General features: G+C 48.7%; 1 protein-coding gene across 1 annotated transcript in view; it reads left to right on the top strand.

Moving 5' to 3' along the window:
- The window catches only part of LOC138573254 (AP-1 complex subunit mu-1), a 629,275-nt gene that overhangs the window by 313,195 nt on the left and 291,706 nt on the right, over nucleotides 1-24,374 (top strand). The window contains exons 6-8 of the mRNA XM_069649323.1: nucleotides 3,769-3,895; nucleotides 13,510-13,652; nucleotides 14,744-14,815. Of these exons, the coding sequence (XP_069505424.1) occupies nucleotides 3,769-3,895; nucleotides 13,510-13,652; nucleotides 14,744-14,815 (342 nt within the window). The remainder of the gene's footprint in view (nucleotides 1-3,768; nucleotides 3,896-13,509; nucleotides 13,653-14,743; nucleotides 14,816-24,374) is intronic.

Genomic DNA, 24,374 nt, shown 5'->3' with positions numbered 1-24,374 from the left:
GTTTTCAAATAGACAACATAGTAGAGTACGAAGAGCAGGGGGTATAGGAATGGCAGAACACAGCTTAAATGCAACGAGCCGTACATCCTGCATCATTGACCAACATTACGTTTCATGAGGCTGCACAATGAATCACAACAATGCCTGAATGCACAAGAGTAAAGATGCATGGGATTTCAGAGAGAATACACATGACAAGAGTGGTAACACTATCACACTGATTCCAGCATTAGATACAAGGAACGCAGGCTCAACCCTCATCTACAGGGTCACCCGCCGGTCCCGGGACCGGAATATGGGCCTCAATGAATTTCACTGCCTCCTCTGGGACCGTGAAAAAATACAGCTTATTGTGGTGAGTGAGCTTCAGCCTGGCCGGGAATAACATGGCGTATTCCACTTTCCTCTCTCTGAGCAATTTTTTCACACCATTAAACTGTCTGCGTTCCATTTGGACATTAATCGAGAAGTCGGGAAAAATGCGGATAGTCTGGGATTCAAATTTCAGTTCTCCTTTTTCGCGGGCCAGACGTAGAATGTGGTCTCTGTCCCTGAAGCTGAGGACCTTGGCAATAATTGGTCTGGGGAAATCACCTGGCTTGGGGCGCTGGGCCAGTGATCGATGGCACGTTCAATAGTGAAAAATGGGGAAAGTTGAGGATCACCCAGGAGGTCTCTAAGAAGAGTCTCGACTGCAAGTTCCATTTTACCCTTGAGGGCCGTCTCCGGAACCCCAACAATGCGGATATTGTTCCTGCGGGATCTGGACTCTAAGTCGTCGCACTTCGCCTTGACCTGCTTCATATCCCGCACCAAATCAGAGACTGTATTTCGGAGCACATGTACCTCATCCTCAGTGGTCCCAATCCTAGTCTTGGCCTCCACCAGCCTAGTACCATGCTGATCCAATTTAGTACGCAGTGAGGCCACATTGGCATTTATGTCGTCCAGTTTTTCATGGAATGCCGCAAAGTTTTTGGCCATAGACTCCATGAGTGTCGTAAGGTCTGGTTGAGGAGGGCATGGGGATGCATCAAGATCGTCCTGAGGGAGGGCAGCCCTGCTCTGGTCTTGTTTAGCAAGTGATTTAGCAAATTTGTCCATTGCTCCAGCCTTGTTGGCCCCGCGTGCCTTACCGGACATGGTCGGGCGCACACCGAGAATAGTAGTGTGTGGAGTGTAGAAGGCTTCACCGCCAGGCCCAGGGGGTTTATGGAGGGACCAAGGCCCAGTCCGGGATGAGGCGACAGCCGCCCAGGGGACCGAGGCGAGTGGCACTCACAGCAGTTGTGTTATATGACTCTTAGTCCGCTTCAGGGAGGAGGCTTGATGCGGAAGCAGCAGTGTGGCCCGGATGGGACGGTGCCCGGCGGCGCCGGCCCGGGAGCCCGGAGAGCCCCAGTCAGAAGAAGTCGGTGATGGCGGGCGGCAATGTCCCAGGCGCCTGGCGCGCTCAGGTCGCAGCAAGTGAATGGACTGTCCTGGAATGGGAGAGATATGGAGCTCTCAGAGCCGCACCAGCGAAAGATGAATGGCCGCGAGGGAGCCCAGTGCAGCTGGGGGCCAGGGACACCCGTGGGATGGAACGGGCGCAACTCAAGGAGAATGCAGCAAAATGGGGTAGCTTGCAGCGCTGCGCACCCACAATCCCCTCACCTCCGCCCTCGGCGGGCCAGTGTGGTCGGTGGTCTAGGCGGGAGCGGGCCCACCCCGCAGGGGCTAGTGATCCTGGCGAGAGCAAGCCCCGGATCCGCAGCAGGAGGCCGGACCAAGACAGGTCGAGCACCGCAGCCAAGCCCAGCCACACCACGGGGCCAGCAGCGCAGGCGGCAGCCCGCCAGGCCGGAGGCGCTCAGAGGGCAGCTGAGTCCGCAGCGGTCCGCAAGGCAGGGAACATGGAGAGGCCAACTGCTAGCAGAGCCGGCCGCCGCCGCCAGGCGAAAACCGCAGGCGTCTGCGGGATCAGCAGCCGCGGATGTGATGATTGCGGGGGACGCTCCTGCGGTCCCCGCGGTACATCAGAGAGAGTCGGCCAGGCGAGAACCGCAGGCACCAGCGGGACCAGCGGCGGCGGCCAGACAGCAGATGTGGGCGGATCAGGGGCCAGCAGCCAGGAACAGCAGCGTATCCGCCGGGCCAGCAATGAGGGCGCACGACCTCCCGGCGGGAGCCGCGGGATGTGATTGCTGGGGCCGCTCCTGCGGTCCCTGCGGTACAGCAGAGAGAGGTGGCCCGCCGCCGCCCCGGCCACTCACCGAGAGTCGGAGGGCCCAGGTGCAACCCTCGTAGGGAGAGCAAGGGCGCGATGGATCGCGGCGCCCAACTGTTCCGAGACGTAGAGTCCAGGGCGGGAGGCCGGAGGATGGGGGCCCCGGCGTTCCAGGCGGCTGCACCCCTCGCAGGCAGACGGAGCAGAGCTTTACTGCGAAGTCGAGGGGGGATGGGCCGCTGGGGAGAACGCGGCTCAGAAGGCCCCAGGTGGCGGCAGAGCCACGGAGAAGCTTCGGTTCCGGTCCAAACTCAGTCCGGATGGTGTAGAGGCGCTGGGGAGCAGGTACTGGAATCCAGGGGTCCAGGCAGTTCCTCAAGCCGCTGATTGGGGCGGATTAGTCGGAGTCGGGCCACGGAGCATTTAGACTAGGCAGCCATCTTGCTGGCTGCTCAACAGCACTCCCCCCATGCTTGGCACTAACTTGAAATATTTACCCCTTCATTCCATTTGACTTTGGAAAAAAGGCTTGCGCCTTACAATATGACTTGGATCGCATGAGTTACAAACATTTCAGGTGTTTTTCTGGTATAGTTGAGGAATCCGGAGGGGGGGATGGGGGAGGGTACGTTAATGTAGAAATCCATGGAACCGTGACCAAGAGTACACAAGCAGGTAAAGAGACCAACAGGTGATGAGCGAAGGTCATTAAGCCGTCAAAAATATTGTATGAAATTGATGTTCTGGCAATACATTAGAATGTACCCTTTCATTTGTACTAGAGGAATGCAGATAAAGGAGCAGAAATTCACTATCGTAAATAATAGCACAGACCATCTCAAAATGTGTATCGAGAAAACTGAGCAGCGACCTAGAGGGTGAAGTTGTCCACTGCGGGCATAAAGTGTTAAAAAGGCTTATTTAGGGAGAAGGAGTCAACAAAATGGTATAAATGTTGTAAAAAAAATAATTGGTGGATAGCTTTTAAAAAGATTTTTTTACAGAATACTAGTTCCATATTCTCTAATCCACTAATCCAATTCCCTTAATGCTGGTCTACCTGCCATTAATTGCAATGTCCAATATATTGCCACAACAACTGTTTTGAATCTCCCGTTTTATGCACCTATTACTCCTGTCCTGCATTCCTGCATTCTTCTCTAAGAAATGCATTCTCTTTCTGTGCTTGAAATATTTTAATCATCATTACCAAATGGCTTCAAGATTTGTTTTAATTTAATATAACCCATTCAATGACCAGATGTCATTTTGCTTAAATACAGTTTCTGGGTGACGGGAGGAAAACGTGTTGCTCTTGTAGTGGTACAATTTATTTGAACCTTTTTTGATAGGTTGTCTAAATAGCATGTGTGTTTCCAGATGTTGTAAAAATCAGTACTTGTAATCCAGTTCATGCTTTCAGGAAGTGCACATAGTTTCTTTGGCTGTTGGAGGTTCCTTTCTTGATAGGTCTTTTCATAAGTAAAAGAAATGCACGCATATTTGGAGGACTGCAATTGTGAATGTCTGTTTTAGTTTGTTTCTTACTTTTCTTTTAGGTTAGTGCCAACGGAAATGTATTGCGCAGTGAAATAGTTGGGTCCATTAAAATGAGGGTGTTTCTCTCAGGGATGCCAGAGCTTCGACTTGGCTTAAACGATAAAGTGCTTTTTGAAAACACTGGGCGTAAGTATACGTTTTCATTGTAATCGTTAGTCTTTTTATAAGCCTGGAGTCATTTGCATAACCCCCGGTTAGAAAGGTGGTAAATTTCTAATGCTTTGAAAAGTGATCCATTCACATTGCGTTTGTGTTGTCTGAGAACGTTCAACCCTCATGTTCATTGACATTAAAGTGTGCTAACAAACTGCCTTATTTAAATAGTTGGTTCCTATCTTTGCATGACCCTTTTAGGTGTTGAAAATAGAAATCAAATACAAGGCGTAAAATATTTCAAAACATGCATTTTCTTACAATCTAGATACAATTCTACACTGCTTTGGCAGAAGTGGGCTGGTGTTACATCCAATTCTTGTTCAAACTCCTGTAGCGTAATGAGAAAAAGGCATACATACTATTTTGTCCACTAACATTCTGGTGGTGGGATAGCTCAGGATCCACAAAGCATGAATGCATTCACTTTGCGATGGGAACACATAGTTGAATGACTACAAAAATCACTCCGATCTTTTTTAAGGCATTTAATATGGTTTGGCTTGGCCGGACTGTTTTATAGTGGTGGTTTTAATTATGGCATGGGTATGGGCAAACTGTGGAGCTAGGCAGTTTTTTTCCGGTGATCGTTTTGTATGTGCCATGAGAAGGTCTTGATTATTTTCCATCTGTTTAAAAAAAAAAAAAAAAAGCAGCCAGGAGGCCTGCCTGCGATCGGCATATCAGTGGCTGCTGCACTAAGTGCTGTGCAGTGTGGGTTTTGCCCACCCAGAAGCTCTGATGGGGGTGTCTTGTAGGCACTGGCCTATGTAGGCATTGGCTTAAATTGGGTGCCCAATGGGGACTGACTTGTCTTGTGTGTCTGATGGAGCACATTTAATGCAAGTTGTAGTGCCTCCTTGGGGTGCCTCTTGGGAGCTTGCATCTGTGAGATGCCTTGCAGGTCCTGGCCTCCTTGGACCAGATTCTTTATTTTGTATTTAAGTAATTTCTGTTATTTTATTAGAGGCCTTAACTCTTGACCGTACCTCGTTAATGGGCAAACCATGTTACAGAAAAGGTAGAAACATGAGTCTGAGTTCCTGCATTAAAGATGTACTGGTTTGGGAATAAATGTCTTGGGCTTCCCGTTGGTCTACTGGTGGGGTGACAATGGAAGTACTTTATGAAAGTCTGACTAAGCTCCTATTTGTAATTGCCTATGTAGTGATATAGTGCTTAACTAATGCACCAGTAGACTTTCTGGGGCATCAGGGATTATAAACCAGGGGAATAAGCGGAGCAATAAGTGCAAAGTGTGGGGAAATGTGGAAGTGTGGGCGGGGTCTAGGCACCTGGCTTCACTGCAGACACTTCAGCTATCCCCAGTTTGCAGAATGACCTCCAAGAGCTTGAAAGCCACCTCAATCTGCACGAAATCTTTGGGCCTTGTCTTTTTCGATTACCCTTAAAATTGCAGGTTGTCAGATGAGTCATATACTCCCAATTTCAGCTACTTTTTTCTTTTAATCTGGAAAAACGTGGGTTTGTTAACTCCTGAAGACTGTCATGCGCTTTTTAGCAAGATTTTTTTTTAAAAACCACCCGCCTCTCCCCTGGATGACCAAGTTAAACTAGAACTGTACTCTTGTACATGCTACAGCACCCGAGTAGCTATACTCCTACGTCCCGTCCCCTTTCCTCCATACTTACGGGACATTCTGTCCTGTGGGACGGGACCGCAGCACTTTTGTAAAAAGCATCACTTGTGTCCTTCTCTTTTTACGGGGGGTACCGCACGTGGCCGTAACCCTGCCCTCCTTAGCTCCGCCCAGCACATTGCCCATCAGTCCTTTTCTCCGCGCGGTCGGGGCTGGACGCTCTTGCATCTTTGGAAGATTGTTTCCTTCCAGTGTCCTTCTCTCCTTCTCCGGTTTGGCAGTCGCGTTGTAGTCGGCCTATGCTGGTTCATTTAGAATTTCCTTCTTGTTCTTGCGAGCGACGCTTCGCTAGGGCGGATCCCCATCCTCTTTAGTGTGTTTGGGTCCGGATCATTGGTGGGACTTGCGTTTTTACTGCGATTCCCCCTCAATCCGGGCACTTCAACGTCATCTGGAGCGGTGGGAGGGGGTGTTTCAGCGCGCTCCTCCTCTGCATTTTCAGAGTTGCATCGGCGAAAAGAAGAAATGCCCAGTAAGTTCTTTAGTTTTTAGGGCACCCCGACCGGGTGACTTTCCTGGGGTCTTCCCGGTCCAGGAGGGGCTTCATAAGTTCTATTACCGGGGTTCCCCCTGAGGTGCCTTCCAGGCCTAAAAAAGATACCAGAGTTTTCTCTGCGGGCTTCCGTAAAGGGCCTACCAACACCGGATTACAATCAGAGGCCCCTCTTGTGGGGGCTAATCGACGGCCCAGTTCTACTGAGGCGGCGGGCACCGGAGCTTGCTTCGAGGTCTCCTTGTCTGGAGCTTCCCATACAGACACCAGAGCTTGCCCTGAGACCTCTGTAGAGGATTTCTGTACTGAACCAATGTTCAAGGCCCCTCTTGAGGGAGCTGTTACCAGACTCTGTTCCGAGGTTCCTCTTTCGGAGGCTAAGGTGACCGACAGAACTGAGACCGGTCAAGGTCTTGTCTCTGAGGTGGATTCCTCATCGTTCTGGTTTTTACGGTGATACCGGTTCTGTTGAGGGGGGGCACAGAGTGAGGTCGCTGACCGTAAATCCTCTGTTACCGGCTCTGTCGAGGTTCCTCTTCTAGAGGCTAATTTGGCTAATCGTATGTCTCAGAAGCATCCTATGCCACACAGTACCGGCTCTACCGAGGTTCCTTGTGTCAAGGCCCCTGACCCGTCTGTGGAGACTCCTGCCTCACTCACACGTGACGCAGTTCTCCTCAGACGCTGACAAAATGGCGCCCGTTCCCGCGCGTACTACGGTGGCCATTTTGGATTACTCCCTTACACCTACGCCATCGGATGCTGGAAGTGTGTTTTCAGGTGAACATAGACTTCCTGGTGCAAATCAGTTTCATCCAGTTTATGATTGGAATGCTCGGATACCATTACCGCACACGGTCTCGCTGCCTGCTACATCTGCTGGTTCCAGCCGTAGCGCCGGTGGTTCCACCTCTACCGGTTGGCCCACCTCCAGCCCTTCCGCCCCTGCTCCCCTTGCCTCCCAATAGACAAGTCTTTGGCAGAGCCAAATGTGACGCAGGTCGATCCGGACGTGTCGGATGACACGCAGGGGGATCAGGATAGCAAGGACCAGCCCCGCTCTGTTAGAGCTTTCCATGACTGGGTTCTGGACGGGATGTCTCTTCTGGATGTACCAGTACCTGAGGCACCTGCTCCCCAAGAGGGGGTGCTTTCTGGGGCGTTCACCTTGTCTCCTCAGGAGCGTACCGGCTTGTTCCTCCAGAGGGACGTTTTGTCGGAGGTCCGCAAGTTCTGGGATAAGCGACACTCTGGACTTCACGTTAACAAGAGGATTGACACTTGTTATAGGCTTCACACTTTCGGAAGAGGTAGCCTTATAGTCTTGCCCGTTCCCTTCCTCCACAGTAGTGGCAGCTGCCACGCTACAATCCAGACCGGCTTCCGCGTCTTCTACAGCAGAAGCTCAGGTCCTGGCCACCGAGGACAAGTTGCTTGACTCCTTGGGCAGAAAGATCTTCGCTAATTCTGCACTGTAGTTGCACCAGGCGAACGCAGAGCTCATCTTTGCGACTGCAAATATGAAAATGTGGAAAGGTCTATCTGAATTTGAGGAGTTCATTCCTGTGGACAAGCTGGATGATTTTAAAGGTGGCATGTCGGATGCCAGGGTTCTGGCGCAAGATATGCTCGAGGCCGCGGCTCATCATGTTGACACCTCGGCTCGGGGCCTCGTGCTTTGTGTTGACACCTCTCGTCAGGCTTGGCTTCATGCCACAACGTTTTCTAAAGCGGTCGAGGATAAGGTTCAGGACCTGCCTTTTGACGGCAAGGAGCAGTTCCATTCTTCAACGGATGTGGAGATGTCTAAGACTAAAGACAGCACTGAAACAGCCAAGTCCCTGTCAGTATTGGTGAAGCTGCCGTTCAAAGCTCGAACGTCATCTCAGCCTCAGTCCTCCTCTGGCTTTCGAGGGTTTCTGGATCGGAGCACATGCAGGGTCGATCGTCCATCTGGGAACTCTCGTCGGAAGCAGCAGCGGGGCAGATTTTTCTCTCGGTCCTCTGCCTCCTCTTCAGGATCAAGCGGTCTCTCCGCCAAGAAGTCCGCTAAATGATTGGCGCTCGCACAAGACCCCGGTAGGAGGGCGCATGGCGTCTCACTGGGAGGTGTGGCAGACCATCACCGAGGATTGGTGGGTCTTGTCCATTGCTCGGGTGGGCTTCCTCTTGCCCCTTCCCACTACCCCACCCATCAATCCTCCCTTCCAGCAGTCTGGGACGTCCTCCCTCAGAGCCGAAGTCCAGAAGCTTCTGGATCTCAAGACAGTGGAACCCGTTCCTCTAGGGGAGCAAGAGGAGGACTTCTACTCCTATCGGTTTACGGTGCCCCAACCAGGCTGGCCTGCGCACCATCCTAGACCTTTCCCAAGTCAACCTCTCTTCCCCCAAGATAAATTCAAGATGATCACTCCCGGTCAGAGGAAGTCCTCTACAGAAGGGCGATTGGCTCAGCGTGCTGGACCTTCCGGATGCGTATATGCATATCCATATTTGGAGTCTGCATCGGAAATACCTGCGGTGTCCATGTGGAAGGAGCATTTCCAGTTTTGTGTGCTCCTGTTTGGTCTAATTTTGGCACCGCGTGTCTTTACGAAGATGTTGGTCATCGCAGCTTTTCTTCGGCTACAGGGTATCCACGTGTATCCGTATTTGGACGACTGGCTGCTGCGCAGTCCTTGGCCACTGACAGCCTCGACCAACCTTCAGTCTCTCCTCCAGCTCCTGTTCCACCTTGGGCTGTCTGCGAACTGGCGGAAATCATCCATGACGGTCTCTCAGGACTTGATTTTCCTGGGTTTGCATTGGAACACGGTCGGAGAGCATGTCGGCCTAGTGGTTCCAGAGGCTTCTGGGCCTCATGGCTTCGTGCGTGCTGGCTCTTTCTCTTCCTCTTCACGAGATGAGGCGGACGCAGATGGCTCTTCGGAGCGCATGGCTTCAAGCAGTGGATCCAGATTCCAAAATGATACTGGTTCCACGTTTCATGAGGATGGACCTCTTGTTGTGGTCGTCTCTCAGCAATCTGTTGGTGGGCGCTCCTTTCCAGGACCTTTGCCCACTGTTGACTGTCGCAATGGATTCCTCCCTTCTGGTTTGGGGTGCGATGTTGGATCATCGCCAGGTTTTCGATCTTTGGTCGCCACAGGACAGACCGCTTCATGTAAATTATCTGGAGCTCCTGGCGATTTTCCTGGCTCTGAAAGCGTTCAAACCGGGCATTGTCAACAAGGTTGTCCGTGTCCACACAGACAATGCAGTGTCCATGTTCTATATCAACAAACATGGGGGCTACCAGGTCTCCTCCTCTTGTGGATCTTGCCATTCAGATTTGGGAATGGGCCATTCAGCATGGTATCTGGCTGGTAGCAGTACACATCCCGGGCCAGCTGAATGTCACTGCAGATGCCCTCAGCCGACGAGCAGTGGTCCGCTACGAGTGGGAACTGAACACAGAGATCCTCTTGGATATTTTTCGCTGTTGAGGCACTCCAGAAGTGGACCTCTTTGCGTCATCGACAAACAGGAAGCTTCCTCTGTATGCTTTCAGGAACACGCTCAGAGCCTCCTCCCTGGGAGATGCTCTCAAAATTCCAAGGCACATGAAGGCCTATGCTTTTCTTGCCCTTCATCTGATCCATCGGGCGCTTTGCAAGCTAAAGAACACAGTGAATTGCTCCTTCCTGTTCATAGCCCCTTGGTGGCCGGTTTTGGTTTTCGGAGCTTCAGCATCTATCGGTGTGCCTGCCGCTCAAGCGTCCGCTGGTTCCCGATCTGCTGCACCAGAGCGATCAGCAGCTGTGGCACCCCTCCCCACTATCATTCAGCTTGCTGGCCTGGTGCCTGAGTTCAGATCTTTAGAGCGTTTCAATTTGTCGGCGGATAACATGTGCATTATTCAGGCGGCCAGGAAACCCTCGACAAGATCTCAGTATAGAAGTAAATGGCTACGGTTCTGCCACTGGTGTTTAGCTAGGCAGCTGGACCCCAGGGAGGCTATCGACATGGTCCTGTCTTTTGTCTCACATCTAGCAGAATCGGGCATTCATGTCTTGTCTTGCAGGACTTATTTGTCGGCTGTCGTCGCTTACCTGTCCACTGATCAGTGCTCTTTTTCACTGACGAATCTGGTCATTAAAAGGCACTTTGCGGGCCTATTACATCTTTACCCTCCTGTTCGCAGCCTGCATCCAAGGTAGGATCTGAATGTGGTCCTTACAGCCTTGTTTTATAAGCCTTTTTAGCCCATGGCTACTATTGATTTTAAGTACCTTTTGTGGAAAGTGTCCTTTTTGATTGCTGTGACTTCGGCAAGGCATGTAAGTGAGCTTCAGGCCTTGTCGGTAGAGCATCCATTCCTTACTTTTCATAAGGATAAGGTTGTCCTGCGGACGAATCCCTCCTTTCTTCCGAAGGTGGTTTCTGATTTTCATTTGAATCAGTCAATCTCATTGCCTGTCTTCTTTCCAGACACTGCCTCAGAGGCTGAAAGGGTTCTGCACTGCCTGGACGTTAGAAGAGCCTTTAAGTTCTATCTGGACAGAACATCTGAGCTTAGGAGCTCTTTGCAGCTTTTTGTGACCTTCGTAAATCTGCAAGGAAAGCCGGCCTCGAAAGCAAAAATCTCCCGATGGATTGCTGCCTGTATTTCGGAGGCGTATACCATCTAGGGTCTTCGGGCCCCAAAGGGAATTCATGCTAATCTTGTGCGGAGCAAGGCGGCTGCCGTTGCCTTCCAAAGATAAGTTCCCTGGGAGACTATCGCGAAAGCGGCTACGTGGGCTTCCCCATCGGCTTTTTGGAAGTATTACTGTCTGGACCTGAGCTCCAGGGCTGATGCCCCGTTCAGTCAAGCTGTGCTTAGGAACCTGTTTCAGTAAGGAGTTTCTATCCACCCATAATTCCTGTGAGGAGTGCTTGGGAATCTCCCGTAAGTATGGAGGAAAGGGGACGGGACAGGACATAGCAGTATAATTAAGTTACTCACCGTAGTGACTACCTTACTCCTAGTCCCCTTTCCTCCATACGCCTGCCCACCGTCCCCTCTAATAAGTTTCCTCTGTTATTGCTTAAAGGTCTCAGACCTGGTGATAGAAAAGGACTGATGGGCGATGCGCTTGGCGGAGCTAAGCAGGGTGGGGTTGGGGTTACGGCCACGTGCAGTACCCAGCGTAAAAAGAGGACACATTTTTGAAAAATGTAATGCTTTTTACAAAACTGCTCCGGTCCCGTCCCACAGGACGGAATGTCCCATAAGTATGGAGGAAAGGGGACTATGGATTAGGAGTGAGGTAGTCACTAAGGTGAGTAACTTAATTAGTCTGAAGGCTCTCCAATGATATCAGTTTCTGAAACCTCGGGTTGGTAGTCTTCTAGGAAAGCGTGTACCATGCCTCCATACCATGCATATTCCTCACTTGGAGCAGGAAAAGTTAAAATGCACAGGTTGGGAACACTGGGCATATTTCCAAATTTACCCGTCTGTTATCTGAACAGTGGAAGCAATTGCACATTCCTGAAATCTTTGGCATTCGAACATTCGCCTTCCCTATTTTTCACTTTCAAGTGTGTACACCTTTTTAGATACTCCCTGCAATTCAGCCAAGGGGGAATCAATGTGGGTATTGGAAATTTGAGCGTGATTTTTAGTCACTTTTGCTTCAATACTATTGGAAGTTGCCTGCAGCTCACAAATTGTGCTTACCCAGGGCAAGAGTCCATATGCAAGTAGAATACCGAGCACTTCTCACCTAAGATCCTCCCTTTGCCTAAGATCTTTGTTTATGTTCATTCTCTTTGACTGGCATTTTTGCTCGGGCGCAGAACCAAGGGTTGGCTTTAGTGTCCTGCGAGATCAGGTGAATTCTTCTCTCTGGCCACAAAAAAGTCTACATCTGAAGTAGATGGTCCACAATATAAGAAATACAGGTGCACCAAGAGGAGGCGAGACCTAATTTTCCCCAGTAGTTAGTTGGTTAGGTCTGTGCCGTAGAGGACGTGCGAACAATAAACCTCCCACCTCCCCCCAAAATCCCCCAAAGCCAGTCACATTTTCACCACCTCCTTCATGGGCCCGGCACACCTCCAGTCTCTGTTCTGGTAAAGACTCCTCTACAAAGATGACTTCGGAGCCCTACAAGCTCAGTGCAGTCACTATCTCTCCGTCTCAGTGAGAATATGAGAGTGCAATTTTTGCCACTACATGTAGTATCTGCAAGGTTGAGGCCTTGCCCAGATCTTCGAAGGCTACTGTTTGTATCAAGATCAATAACACAAGAAGTACTGCAAACTCCGATCTAGGATGCAACCAACTGCAAAAATAACTTTGGGCGCAGTACAAAATGCAGTAAACATTAGCAATGATTTGTGGAATACGCTTTGGAATTTTCCACAATATTTGACTTCTCTGTGAGGTCCATTTTAAATTATACCGCCAAAGAATTGGTTGTCATGTTACTCTATGCATACTAGAACATCATCTACACAGTGTTGCAGGCAGACATTCACTAAACTTAAAAAGACACGACTGTGTTGCTTAGCTTCTGTTGTCACAGAAATCCTCCCTCCACAATAAATACCATCTACTGCAGCGGTCTGCAACCTTTGGCTCACCATATGTTCTGGACTTCAACTCCCACCAGCCGTAGCCAGCATAGTCCATGTGGAGGGGTCAATGGAGTCAAATTCTGAAACATCTGGGGAGCTTCAGGTTGCAGACACCTGGTTTACTGGGTTCTAGTCAGAGTAAAATTACAGACGATTAAATGTTCACAAATGACTATATAACTAGACACAATCTTACTTAACCAGCGTTTTCCATCCTTTCCACTTGCCCCATTGAATGAGGTCAGCCATTCAGAATCTTCTGGCCCTCCGCTCGACGGGATGGAAAGGCTTTGGATACTTATACACCATCCACGTGTGGAATACTTTACCAACCCACTTGTACGAATAACAGACCTCTGGAAATGTTAAACCTCACTTGCTTATAATTGTTACTTTGGGTTGTTTATATGCCTAATTCCTTGCCGCTAATGCCCACTTACTGTATAAAGAAGGTGTTTTCATTAAGCTTCCATACTGCTGTGTCGCCGGACAGACCAAACGCTAAAACTTCAACCCTCTTTTGCTGCGTTTGTCCCATCAACTTGCAAATCTTGCTGGATGGATTGCCCACCTTAATGCTTCTGCTTTTTCCCCTTCTTTGTCCTTTCTGCTCCCCCCTGTTTGTGTGTAATATATATTATATCCCTATGGGCTTGGATGCGGATTCCTTAAGCGGCAGGTAGCAGTTTAAAAAAATTCTAAATAAGAATGACCAGATTCTTTTTGTATGTAGATTTATATTTTTTAAGCTAGTTCGTTTGATTTGGGAGGCATGTTAGCCTGTATAAGAAATGGATGGATGCAATTATTTTTCTGTTTCTTTTAAGGGGGAAAAAGCAAGTCTGTGGAGTTGGAGGATGTGAAGTTTCATCAGTGTGTTCGGCTTTCTCGGTTTGAAAATGACAGGACAATTTCATTCATCCCACCTGATGGAGAGTTTGAACTCATGTCCTATCGCTTAAACACACATGTAAGTCTACAACAAAATCATCCATGCATCCAGTTTTTACATGTTTATGACACAAAGTAGTTTTGCCTTAAAGAAAACTATCACTTTTTTGAGGGGGCAACTATCACTAGAGCCTGAGAGTCTGCAAGGCATATGTAAGTGGTGGTGCAAGGCACGTTTTGTTTCTGGAGACAGTTCCGGTTTTCAAAATTGGCTTCTGCCTACCAAATATTGACCGCAATCTGATTGCTTTTTCCATTCCTGTTTAGGGAGCCATCTTTGAATTTCAAAACAATATGTTGATATTCTCGCTTCTGCATGCCAAAACTGCACTAAAGCATGTATGTATTGGAGGTCCTCTAACTAGACTATGCAGGTGAAATGATTGGAAGGCCTCGCCCTCATACTTTGCAACTTGACATTCTCTTGACTTCTCATTTGAACATATTGCATGTTTCCTCTACTGATCTACGAATAGTTGTAGTATATTTTTTTTATGTGGAAGACCATGGGCCTCATTTCGAGTTTGTTGGTAATTCGGTAGTAAATCTTCCAAATGACCACCTACTCTATTACTGTTACCGCCACTTGGTCCTGTGGATTACCATAGGATTACAAATGGTGTTATGATGGAGTAATTCCCCATTGTTTGAGTCCTTGTCCTTGGGACTCTGAGGATTTTTGGCATATGTATTCTCTGCTGAATTACTGCATTGTAAATCCAACGATTTGTGAGGTAAAGTGGAGGATTCACCTCGAGCAACAAGCTGGAGGTAAATCGCCAGATTGCATCCAGAAATCAGCATATTTATGAAACATTAATTCCACCCGCGGTAAATCTGACATGTATTTGGCAGTGTAGTAATTCAATTACCGGCAATATGTGGCAGTAATGTAATTAGTGCCAGTTTTCCCCACACTGCTAAACTTGTAATGAGGCCCTATTCGCTGTTCACTGCAGATGAGTCCAGCTTTCTGGCTTTAGTGAAATGGTCCAGATTGGAAATGTGACGCTATAGGTTTATGTAGGTGATTGAGTATTATCACTCTGAGATGTGAAGGGTTTAAACATCTGCTTACTGAGGCTGTACTCTTTCATACATTTACTGCAGGTGAAACCTTTGATCTGGATTGAGTCTGTAATTGAGAAGCATTCCCACAGTCGAATAGAGTATATGATCAAGGTCAGTATGCAGCGTGTTAACAATTTTTCCAGGGATGGAATGTCAAAGCAGTGTTTCTATTGCTTAAAGAAATGTGTATGATTTCTCTAGTAACAATCGTTGAAACCAGTTTCCCAGTTATAACCTCAGTCCTATGGCCCATGTCTGTTCAGTTATTGTAACCATGCTTTCTATCACTGATGGGGGGGAAAGTGATGTTGCAAACGCATGACTCGTATCAAGGCTATTGACTAGCACACTTCCTCGCACCACCCTCCCTACAGTCCCAATATATGCTACAAAGCGTAAAGAATACACGTGCTTGGTGTTGAGATGGATTTCTAGAATCTGCCCTGGTGGACCATGGATTACTAGAATCTAGCCTGGTGAACCGATCTTAGGTCACCCTAGTTATGGTGACCAGGGGAACGTGGAGTTTTGGCAAAACCAAATCAAGGTAGCAATGGATAGCAGTGAAGGCTATTCTCAGCGTGTCCACTATGAGTCCACACAGTGATGCACACAATAATTCAGTTCAGAAAGGAATTTATAAAAATACTATATTTATTCTACGCCCAAAACACACTAGGAAATCAAACTAGCAGGTGATAATATTGCACAACACTAAATAATTAACATATGTAAAGTCAACTTAGGTTCTAAAATGCATGCAATGGCTTAAATTAATAAAATAAGGTAATTAAGTAATGCAGTAAGATGGAACCAAGTCCCAAGAAATACACCTTTTCTTCAGAAGTCCAATCCTTACGAAGAGTGGGGCTTTGTGAGCAAATGTCAGAATGCTTCTGCCCAGAATGTATCTGATGCAGGTAAAGTACTTGTGTTGGTGATTGTTCAAGAGAAGAGATGCAACAAAGTTACTGGTAAGTAAAAATGTGTTCCTCTTTCAGGTTTAACTGCTTGGGTGCGATTACCAAAAAGCATTGGAATGGAACGATACAAAGAGACTTGTTCTTTGTTATCCTATGGAGGACGGGAGGAGACAAATGCTTTGCATTTACTTTCGCCCTGGACTCTGTTTTTTCCTAGAGGACTGTATGGGTCGACTGGGGTTCATTGGATTTCCCACCGTTGGTGCCAGTGAGAGGTGCCCAGGAGCTGCGGGTGCAAGGATTCTTCTGGTCGGGTCCAGGAGCAGAGTGCAACCCTTGGCGATGGAGAAATGCAGAAAGCACCGATTCAGACCTCTTCAGGACACTTCACAGGATGAGGAAGGAGAGTTCCACCAACGGCCACCGAACAGACACCCGCAGGTGTCCTTCCAGTCGTGGTTGCAGACCTTCCAGAGCAAAAACCTCTTGAAACTGGGAGGCTGAAGTGCTGCAGGAAGACTACTTATGCCACAAGCTGGCGACCACTGAGGTTCCAGCTGCAAATACAGAACTGCGACTGTTTAGCCCACTAGCGAGCTGGTCAGTTGTCCAGGGACACTTCTGAAGGTTCTGGACACCTGAATCCTCGAACACGTTGAGTCTGGTTGGTCTCGCCAGCCATGGGATTGAAGCACCGCACACAGCCTTTGCAGATCATGTAATCCAACAGCGCTTCACCGAGCCAGATGCAGGAAGGGATTCTTGGTCTCTTCAGGAGCCTTTTTCTGATCTTCACGCTTCTATACTGGATTCTTGGCTCCAACGCTGATCTGAAGAAATGACTGCAGGAGTCCTCTTCTTATCAAAATTCCTGGCAGGAAGCAAGTCCAAGCCCACCAATGGTAAGGATCTGCACCATTCAAACAGCCAGCAGTGGTCCAATCAGTGACCACTGTTAGTTTCACTCATGCCCCACACCCAGACTTTCAGGCACCGCAGATCTGGAGTTGGACCAGACAGTCCCAGCCCCTTCCTGAGCGCCACACACCAGCACCACTATCTTGCGAGAACAGCAGAATTTCCAAGCAAGAACATGACCTTATCTGGGATTTCCTCACCTGGTAAGGCAGGAAGAAGGCCAAACAATATGGCCAAAGAACAAGCGAAAATCATGTGACGTGGCCATTTTAGGTCACTATCCACGTTTAGTAGCCCTACGCGGTAAACTCCAATGTGCACACTCGAAATAACACAAAAATGATAAATATAATTGCTGCCACCAGCTTGTCTTTAGGCGTAAATATAAAAGTAACCAAATATCTCCAGTGTAAAACAATAGGGCGATAAAAAAGTATCCTCATTGCACTGAATTGTAAGATGCTGTGGCCAATGTTAAAAAGTTACAAAAGTCTAAAAGTTAAAAGGGAAACAATAGTTTCCCAGTACTGAACGTCTGACTCAGTTTCCTCATACCAAAATGAGCAAAAGGCCAGGTGAGTGAAGTTGAAGACTTCACTGATCAAGTCAGGACTGGTTAAAAAACAAAAGTAAAACTGTTGGGGTTCCATTATACTATGGAGGGAAAGTTGCTCTCACTTGGGTCTTCACAAGTCCATATTAGCACGGGTATTTAAACATACCTAGCTTTCCTCATTCACTCCCACCTGTCGCCAGCAGTTGGGCTCCTTATCAAATTGGGAACAAAAACACTGGATTACCAACTTTGCTATTACACTGTTGCTTTTACTGAGCTCTCGTTTCCCAATCTCAGGGCGAGAAAGCAATACAGTCTAATGCATTTTCTTGGAATACAGGAAATTGTAGTCTTACAATTTTAATTTGGGAGTAAAACAGGACTGGGTGGCTTTCTTGCGATTAAGACGGGAGACATGAGCTCTGCTTTTGCTTTGCCAATCTCTGACACTTGTGCAGTGGAACAGAATAGATGTGCTTGCAAGTATATTCCCATGTATGTTTAGCTCTAAATATGCTTCTATGAAGTTGTAGCACAGACTAGAAGTGGCTTAGCAGTTTCTCTGCAGTGTCAGAGGCACAGTTTAAAACTTGTTTGCTAATGCACATGGTTCAAAGGATAACGGGTTATAGTGGGAATTGCCTATTCATGTTCCATACCTATTGTATAGCATCTGTACAGATCTTCCAGCCTTGCAGCTTTCTACACAACAAATGGGCATTGGCAAGTTGTTAAAAAAAAAAAAAAGCAGTAAGTTGCCTGGCTATTTCTGGAGCATTGTCATCATCTCCCCTGCTTTCGTTACCGTACTCAGAAATCCGAGAGCACAAATGGCATTTTTAACTCTGCTTATTGAAATTGAGCGGCCATTTAAATTTTCTTGAGGTGGAATCGCCAACATCTTAAAATGCCTTCATTTAAATATTATGTCAACGTATATTAAAAATTCTTATACCGCACACTGTCACCACCTGCGTGGTCCTCTGGCGGATCTGTATTGCACGAGGGAAAGGGGAGGTGTAAATTAGTAGGACTGAGTGGGAGAAAGCAAGAGAGCTGTGATGTGCTGTTGGCAGCTTCAGTTCGGTTTACACAGTTCGCTGAGCATAGATGTGATTTCCAGTCGGTAGATGTTCTGTGCTCTTGTGTGAAGCTGTGTGGTTTCTTTTGCTGTTGTGGTGAAGTGCGTATGGTTTGTAGTGCTACAGAGGTATGGTCATGTTTAATGCAGATATTGAGAGGTGTATGCAGAAGGATAAGTTTTTTGGTTTTTTTTGTTGTTTCTTTTAGTAGGGTTGGTTAGTGGCGGTACCCTATCTTACCCCCTCCATTTCGGCTCCCTTTGGCGCATATTCTTCCCCTGTTGTACATTGTGTTATGCAACCATTACCACTCCTATATTGTGGGATGTGAGCAGGGCTATTCAGTGGCAGTACCCTCCACCCCCAGTGCTCAGACCAGCCTCCGCCCACAAACTCCCCACCCCACTCCCTCCCCCCAGCCCATCCCGGCCTGCAGCAACCATAATCCCTGTTCCCAAACTCAGAACAGATGGACCACGAGGCACAGGTAGCACCCTTTGTCTCGTGTTCCATCTGTTTTAGTTTGAGACGCCTCTTCCTCTCCTTTTTATCTAAAGCCCTCTATCTGTGGTCCAGTTAAGTTGGTGCCATTTTTCACCTCTTTCCGGTTTGACCCTCTTAAGGGGACGTGTACACCTGGGTCTCCCTCCCATTCAGACTGCGCTTTACTTCCATGCACTTCGCTCTGTCTGGCCTACTCACCCTTCTCTTTCTGCTGAATTTTAAATGGTCCTTCATGGTTTGTATTTCTCCAGGGAGGGAGTTCCAAAGTGTAACGGCTAGGCAAGAGAATGCTGACTAACACTTTTTTTTCATTGTGTATGGTTTAGGTTCTAGTCGGATTTTGTCGCTGAATCAGAGTGTTCTAGTTGGCTGGTAGATGATGATTTTCTTTGTATGAATTACACTCCTTGGCTGTGGATTGCTGTGTTTTATGCACATTGTTTTGAAGGCGATTTGTTTGTTGACTGGCAGCCAATTTTGCATCTTTAGTGCTGAAGTGATGTGGTCCCTTGGTGAGAGTTTGCAAAGTTTTGGTATACGTTGCAGGTTCTTCAATAAATAATCTGGCATTCCGAGCTATAGGCTGTTGGCGTAGTCTATCCTGGACATGGTGAGGGAGATAATGGCCTTTTTTGGGTGCGTGAAGAGGAATGGTAGAATCTTTTTGATTTTGTGGAGATGGAAGAAGCATTTCTTGATGATCACATTTACTTGTGGTTCTAGGGTTAGCTTGTTGCCCATTAGGATTCCAAGGTGTTTGTCAACTTTGGATGGTGTGGATGCTGTTCCCAGTCCTGTGGGCCACGGGATGTACTGGTTGCTTCCTTGGTTGTTGGATGTAATCATGATTTTTGTCTTGTCCGGGTTGATTTTGAGGTTTCTTTGGTAGTCTATCTACCACGGTTTGGTTTTTTAGATGTGGGTATCATCTGCGTAGTTGTAGCATGTGAAGCAGTGTCTTTTGATGAGATTGATTAGTGGCATCATGTAGATATTGAAGAGTAGCAGGGATAACAATGGGCCTTGTGGTACTCCACAAGTGGTGTCCCCCAGTGCGTATTTGAAAAGTTTTATCCATTGTGTTCCGATTCTTTCATACTAGAAACATTTAATCTAGAACAGCACCGTGTCCGCGATCCCCATTTCTTCCAGTCTCTTGATGAGGATGTTTTAGTTGACTGCGTCGAATGCTGCAGAGGTGTTGAGTATTATCAGTGCTGACTTTTTGTGGAGTCTGCGCTGGTCATTAGGTCCTCCCATTTATGCCATCTATATGCCATCTGTTCCTCTCATGGGTCTGAAGCCTACTTGTGCTTGGTCCAATACATGGTTATTTTCTACGTGTTCCAGTATTTGTTCGAAGACCTAGATCTCGAAGAATTTTGCTGGTTAAAAGGAATGTTTGGAATTTCTCTTCTCGTTTTCAATGTTGATGAGTTCTGAGTGTTGGTGGCTTTTGTGATTCGGGCGTCTTATTTCTTTTTTGCTTTAAGAAGAACAAATTACTTACCCCGGGTAATGTTTTGACTGGATGTTCCTCCCACATATTGCGGGCTCGGCCTCTATGCCGCCTCGGTCCCAGTTTTTTCCATTTCACTCCTCTGCCATCTTAAGGGTTGAACCAGACATTGAAAGAGAAAGTGTTAAATCGGAGAAATTGGCAGCAAGGAAACAGGGGAAGTATGGGAGGATGATGGGAATACGTGGGAGGAATATCCAGACGAAAGAACATTACCAGGAGTAAGTAATGTGTTCTTCGAATGGATTGTGTCCTCCCACGTATTCCTCATCTCTGATATACTCCCAAAGCAGAAGCAGAAAATATGAGGAAGTGGGCAAAGAAGTATTATTTATTAATGCTGAGAAGTACAGCCTTTCCAAATCTGGCCTCCCGAGTCCAGACAGTATTTGCTGAAGGTATGAAAAGAGGGCCAAGTTGCTGCATTACAGATGTCTTGTAGGGGGACCCCTCTTTGAAGAGCCGAAGTGGCCACTCCTCTGGTGGAATGCACCCTTAAACCATCTGGCAATTCTTTGCCAGTAAATGGGTAGCATTCGGAAATGCATACGATTATCCAGCATGAAAAGGTCTGCTTGGTGATGGCTACCCCCAGTTTGACCAGAGTAGCCTACAAAAATCTGGTCATCTTGCCTTACCTTTTACATTATGGAAATGTAAAAGCTTAGGGCTCTTCTAGGGTCCAGTCGATGTAATCTCTCCTCCTCCTTAGAAGGATGAGGCAGTGGATAGACAGGTAACACTATTTTCTGGGCTGAGTGGAATTCAGATCACACTTCTAGAAAAAGGGACGTACCCTCAAAACCATCTTGTCCTTAAAAAAGGTAGCAAAAGTTTGTTTAGCAGAAAGATCCTGAAGCTCATTGATACTGTGGCCTGATGTTATTGCTGTCAAAAAGATAGGCCTCAGTGTCAGCATTCTGAGAGGACACGCATGCAAAGGTTCTAAATGTGCCCCCATTAGACACCTCAACACTATGGTCAGGTCCCAGAACGGTACAATAAAAGGGAAAGATGTTTGTTAACCCTTTTAAGAATTGAAATACAATAGGGACCTTGAAATAAGAACCCTCATCAGGCAAGCGCTTAAAAATAAGAAAACGCAGGGGGTGCACAGCTGATGGTAGCCTGAGTGTTTTCCTCCTCGCTCGTCTGGTCTTTGAGGGGACTGAACCCCCTAGATGATCTCCCTCCCCCCCATGATCCCCCCCCTGCCCGATGATGAAATGGTGGAAGCGCTGTGCTTAGGAACGTCCACAGACCACACTGGCTAAATCCCGAGCGCGGGGTCCCCCGCAGAGTGGCGAACGGGATGCACCTACTGCTGGGGTGAGAGTGGAGGAGCGGACAGGACGCTGGGCAGAGACAGCAGCTGGGGGGGGGGGGGCGGCACTAGGCCCTCTCGTACTTGAGGCCTGTGTTCTGTTGGGCACCCCCTGTGATGGTGCGTGAGGAAGCATGATAGAGAGGTGAGGGACAGAGAAGGATGAGGCTGGTGCGCTGTAGAGCATGTCCGGATGCTCCCACCGAGCCACTGGAGGTGGGTGCAAACATCTCCCCTTTGTGTCTCCCCCCCACACCCCCTCCTGGAAGGCTGCAGACCTGGTGTGTTGGGGTTGGCACTGCCCAGGACCCCCCCCCCCCGGAGCCATGGCGACGTGGCCTGGATTCAGGGCCACGAAAAAAGAGAAGTCTGGAGAGGGGAACCATGCTGAGATTGACTGTGGGAGCCGGAGGGAGGTGAGATATCTCAGGACATGGACAAGGTACAGTTTGGTGGCATTTCAGCGGGAGCACCATTCACGGTGCGCATGGCAGGAAGGGGGTGAGACTTACACGCCAGACGAAAGAGCCACCTATAAGCAAGAGTCACCTACGAGCGGACCCCTTTCAGAAGTGGTATGTTGAAGAGGGATCAGGACAGCAGCCGTTGTGGAATAGTGGTCTCGACACTTGGCCTGGTGACGAATTGCGGCACAGGGCCAGACTGGGGGAGCCCAGCGCCCACCACACCCCAAACACAGTACAAGGTCCGCGGGGGCCCTGAAGCTGTCATAGGAGTGTGCTGGTCACCAGAGAAGACGGAAGAGGACCACCTCGAGGCGAAGGCCCCATATTAAGGGGCGTGTGCCCACCTCTAAGGGACATTGCAACACAGCCTGGACCCAATAGCCTTGGTTCCCCCGGAAGGTAGAAATAGTAGAAGGGCACGCAAAGGACTAAGAACGGTGGGGTGCAGGGAAAGAGCGGGCTCCCCGCTGTCAACGGTCGAGCTTTGAGGGGGTATATTTACAGAGAGGAGCTGGAGGGGGGGAGTGAAGTGGAAAGTGGTTTTGCCTGGCATGGTGGTGTGTTCCCACATGCACCCTGTGGAAGGTGGATAGTCCCCCAGCCAGCAGACGGGGAGCTTGTAAGTCTTCGGAGCGTATCTGGAGGCGGGAGAGCCTGTTGTGGACGAGGGACGCTACATTGGGTAGTGAGGGTTGCCATATGGACGTGAAGAACAGGCTCAACGGTTTGCGAACAGGCAAGGTCAGACCGGGAAGGTAACGGGACCCCGGACCACCATAGCCACAAAGAAAGATGTGGCAGCGTTGATGGAGATCCGAAGTACGAGAGCCGATATCGGGGGGGGGGGTCGACATAACTGAAAGAATCGACAAGATGGAAGACAGACTGGAAGAGGTGGAACATAACCAATCCTCCAGGGACGCCATGGAGATGCAAATGGATGTCAGAATGACAGAATTTGAAAGGCGAGAGGGAGCAATTACATTGAAGATGGACGACATTGAGAATCGAAAGACTGAACAACCTAAGACTTTTTGGGATTCCGCACAAGGACTGGGAGACCGAGATGGACCTGAGGAGGTCAAACTCATCTTCGGGGACAACACCATAGATGAGACCAAAATAGACGGGATTCACAGGGCTGGAGAGGGGCCCTAGATCAGTTCTTGCCCGATTCCATTATTACCCCGAGAAGCAGAACATTCTGCAAATGGCTAGAAAGAAGGGCCCGGTGATGTTTGGTAACGCAAGAGTAACTGTCTTCCTGGATCTCTCCTCACTAACACTTGCAAGGATACATTTGTGCTCACCCCTAATGAGGTGGACGAACAAGAAGGGGGTTTGCTACCGGTGGCAGTACCCGTTCGCCATTGCTTTTGACGTTGATGGGACGAAGTACAAATTGTCCGCCGAGGAGGAAATATGGAGAGCAACGAGCGATCTGTTGGGGGAGCCCAGGAGCTCGGGGGGGGGATTTGGAGGGGTGATGGGCAGCCCAAAGGCAGGTCAATTGTCCCAAGAGACAATGCATGCTGGGGTCCCGTAAGTGGTTCATCCGGGGGATGTGGAGGGGCGGTTCATAGGGGGGCTGGAGTCCATGGAGGGGGGCTGGGGTAGGTTGTCCAATGCGGGGCACACTAAACTGTCAGGTCTGTCCGCTGAACTTGGAGCATTTTGTGTACTGGGGGTAGGGGGAGAGGCGGGAGAATGGGTTAAGTGGTGGAAAGGGACATGGGGGGGGGGGGGTGGAGGTGTCTCTGAGAGGAAGGGTTATTTTGAAGGGACCGGAGTGAGGGTCTGGTTGGTGGTTCGGTTTCACCCTAATGATTTTAACTGGGGAGGACCGGGTGCCGTTCTGGGTTGGGGGAAGGGAGGTGGGTGTGGAGGGAAGCTGGTACTGTGGACCCTGCGTGGCTCTGTTCTACCGTCCAGTGACATAAATAGCTGGAGCACGCTGTGGCTAACCGGGTGGCAAAAAGCAAAGGGCTCGTACAGGTATAACATGTCAAACAATAGTAAGGGGGCCCAGGAGCACCGGCTGAGGATTGGAACTCTCAATGTGAAGGACTTGAACCCACCGACCAAGAGATCGTTGTTGGCGAGGGAATTCCGCAGGGCAGAGTTGGATGTGATATTCCTTCAAGAGACCAAATTCTGCAGGGGGAGGAAAGTCAGATCCAGGGTGGTTCGCTAGGCCAGGTATACTGGGGGTCAGGCCATCTGAGAAAAGCAGGGGTTGGTATCCTACTAAACAGAGCATTGAAGTTTGAGGCATCTAGGGTGTGGTCAGATACAGAGGGGGGGGCTCTTTTGGTCTCTGTGACCATCAGAAATATGAGCTTTACATTTGCTACGCTATATGCCCCCAACCAAGGCC

This window comes from Ambystoma mexicanum, chromosome 1p, assembly GCF_040938575.1.
Source record: "Ambystoma mexicanum isolate Mex_15411 chromosome 1p, UKY_AmexF1_1, whole genome shotgun sequence".
Classification (NCBI taxonomy): domain Eukaryota; kingdom Metazoa; phylum Chordata; class Amphibia; order Caudata; family Ambystomatidae; genus Ambystoma; species Ambystoma mexicanum.
Note: the sequence above shows the minus strand (reverse complement) of the source record. Positions and strands in the feature narration are given on the sequence as shown.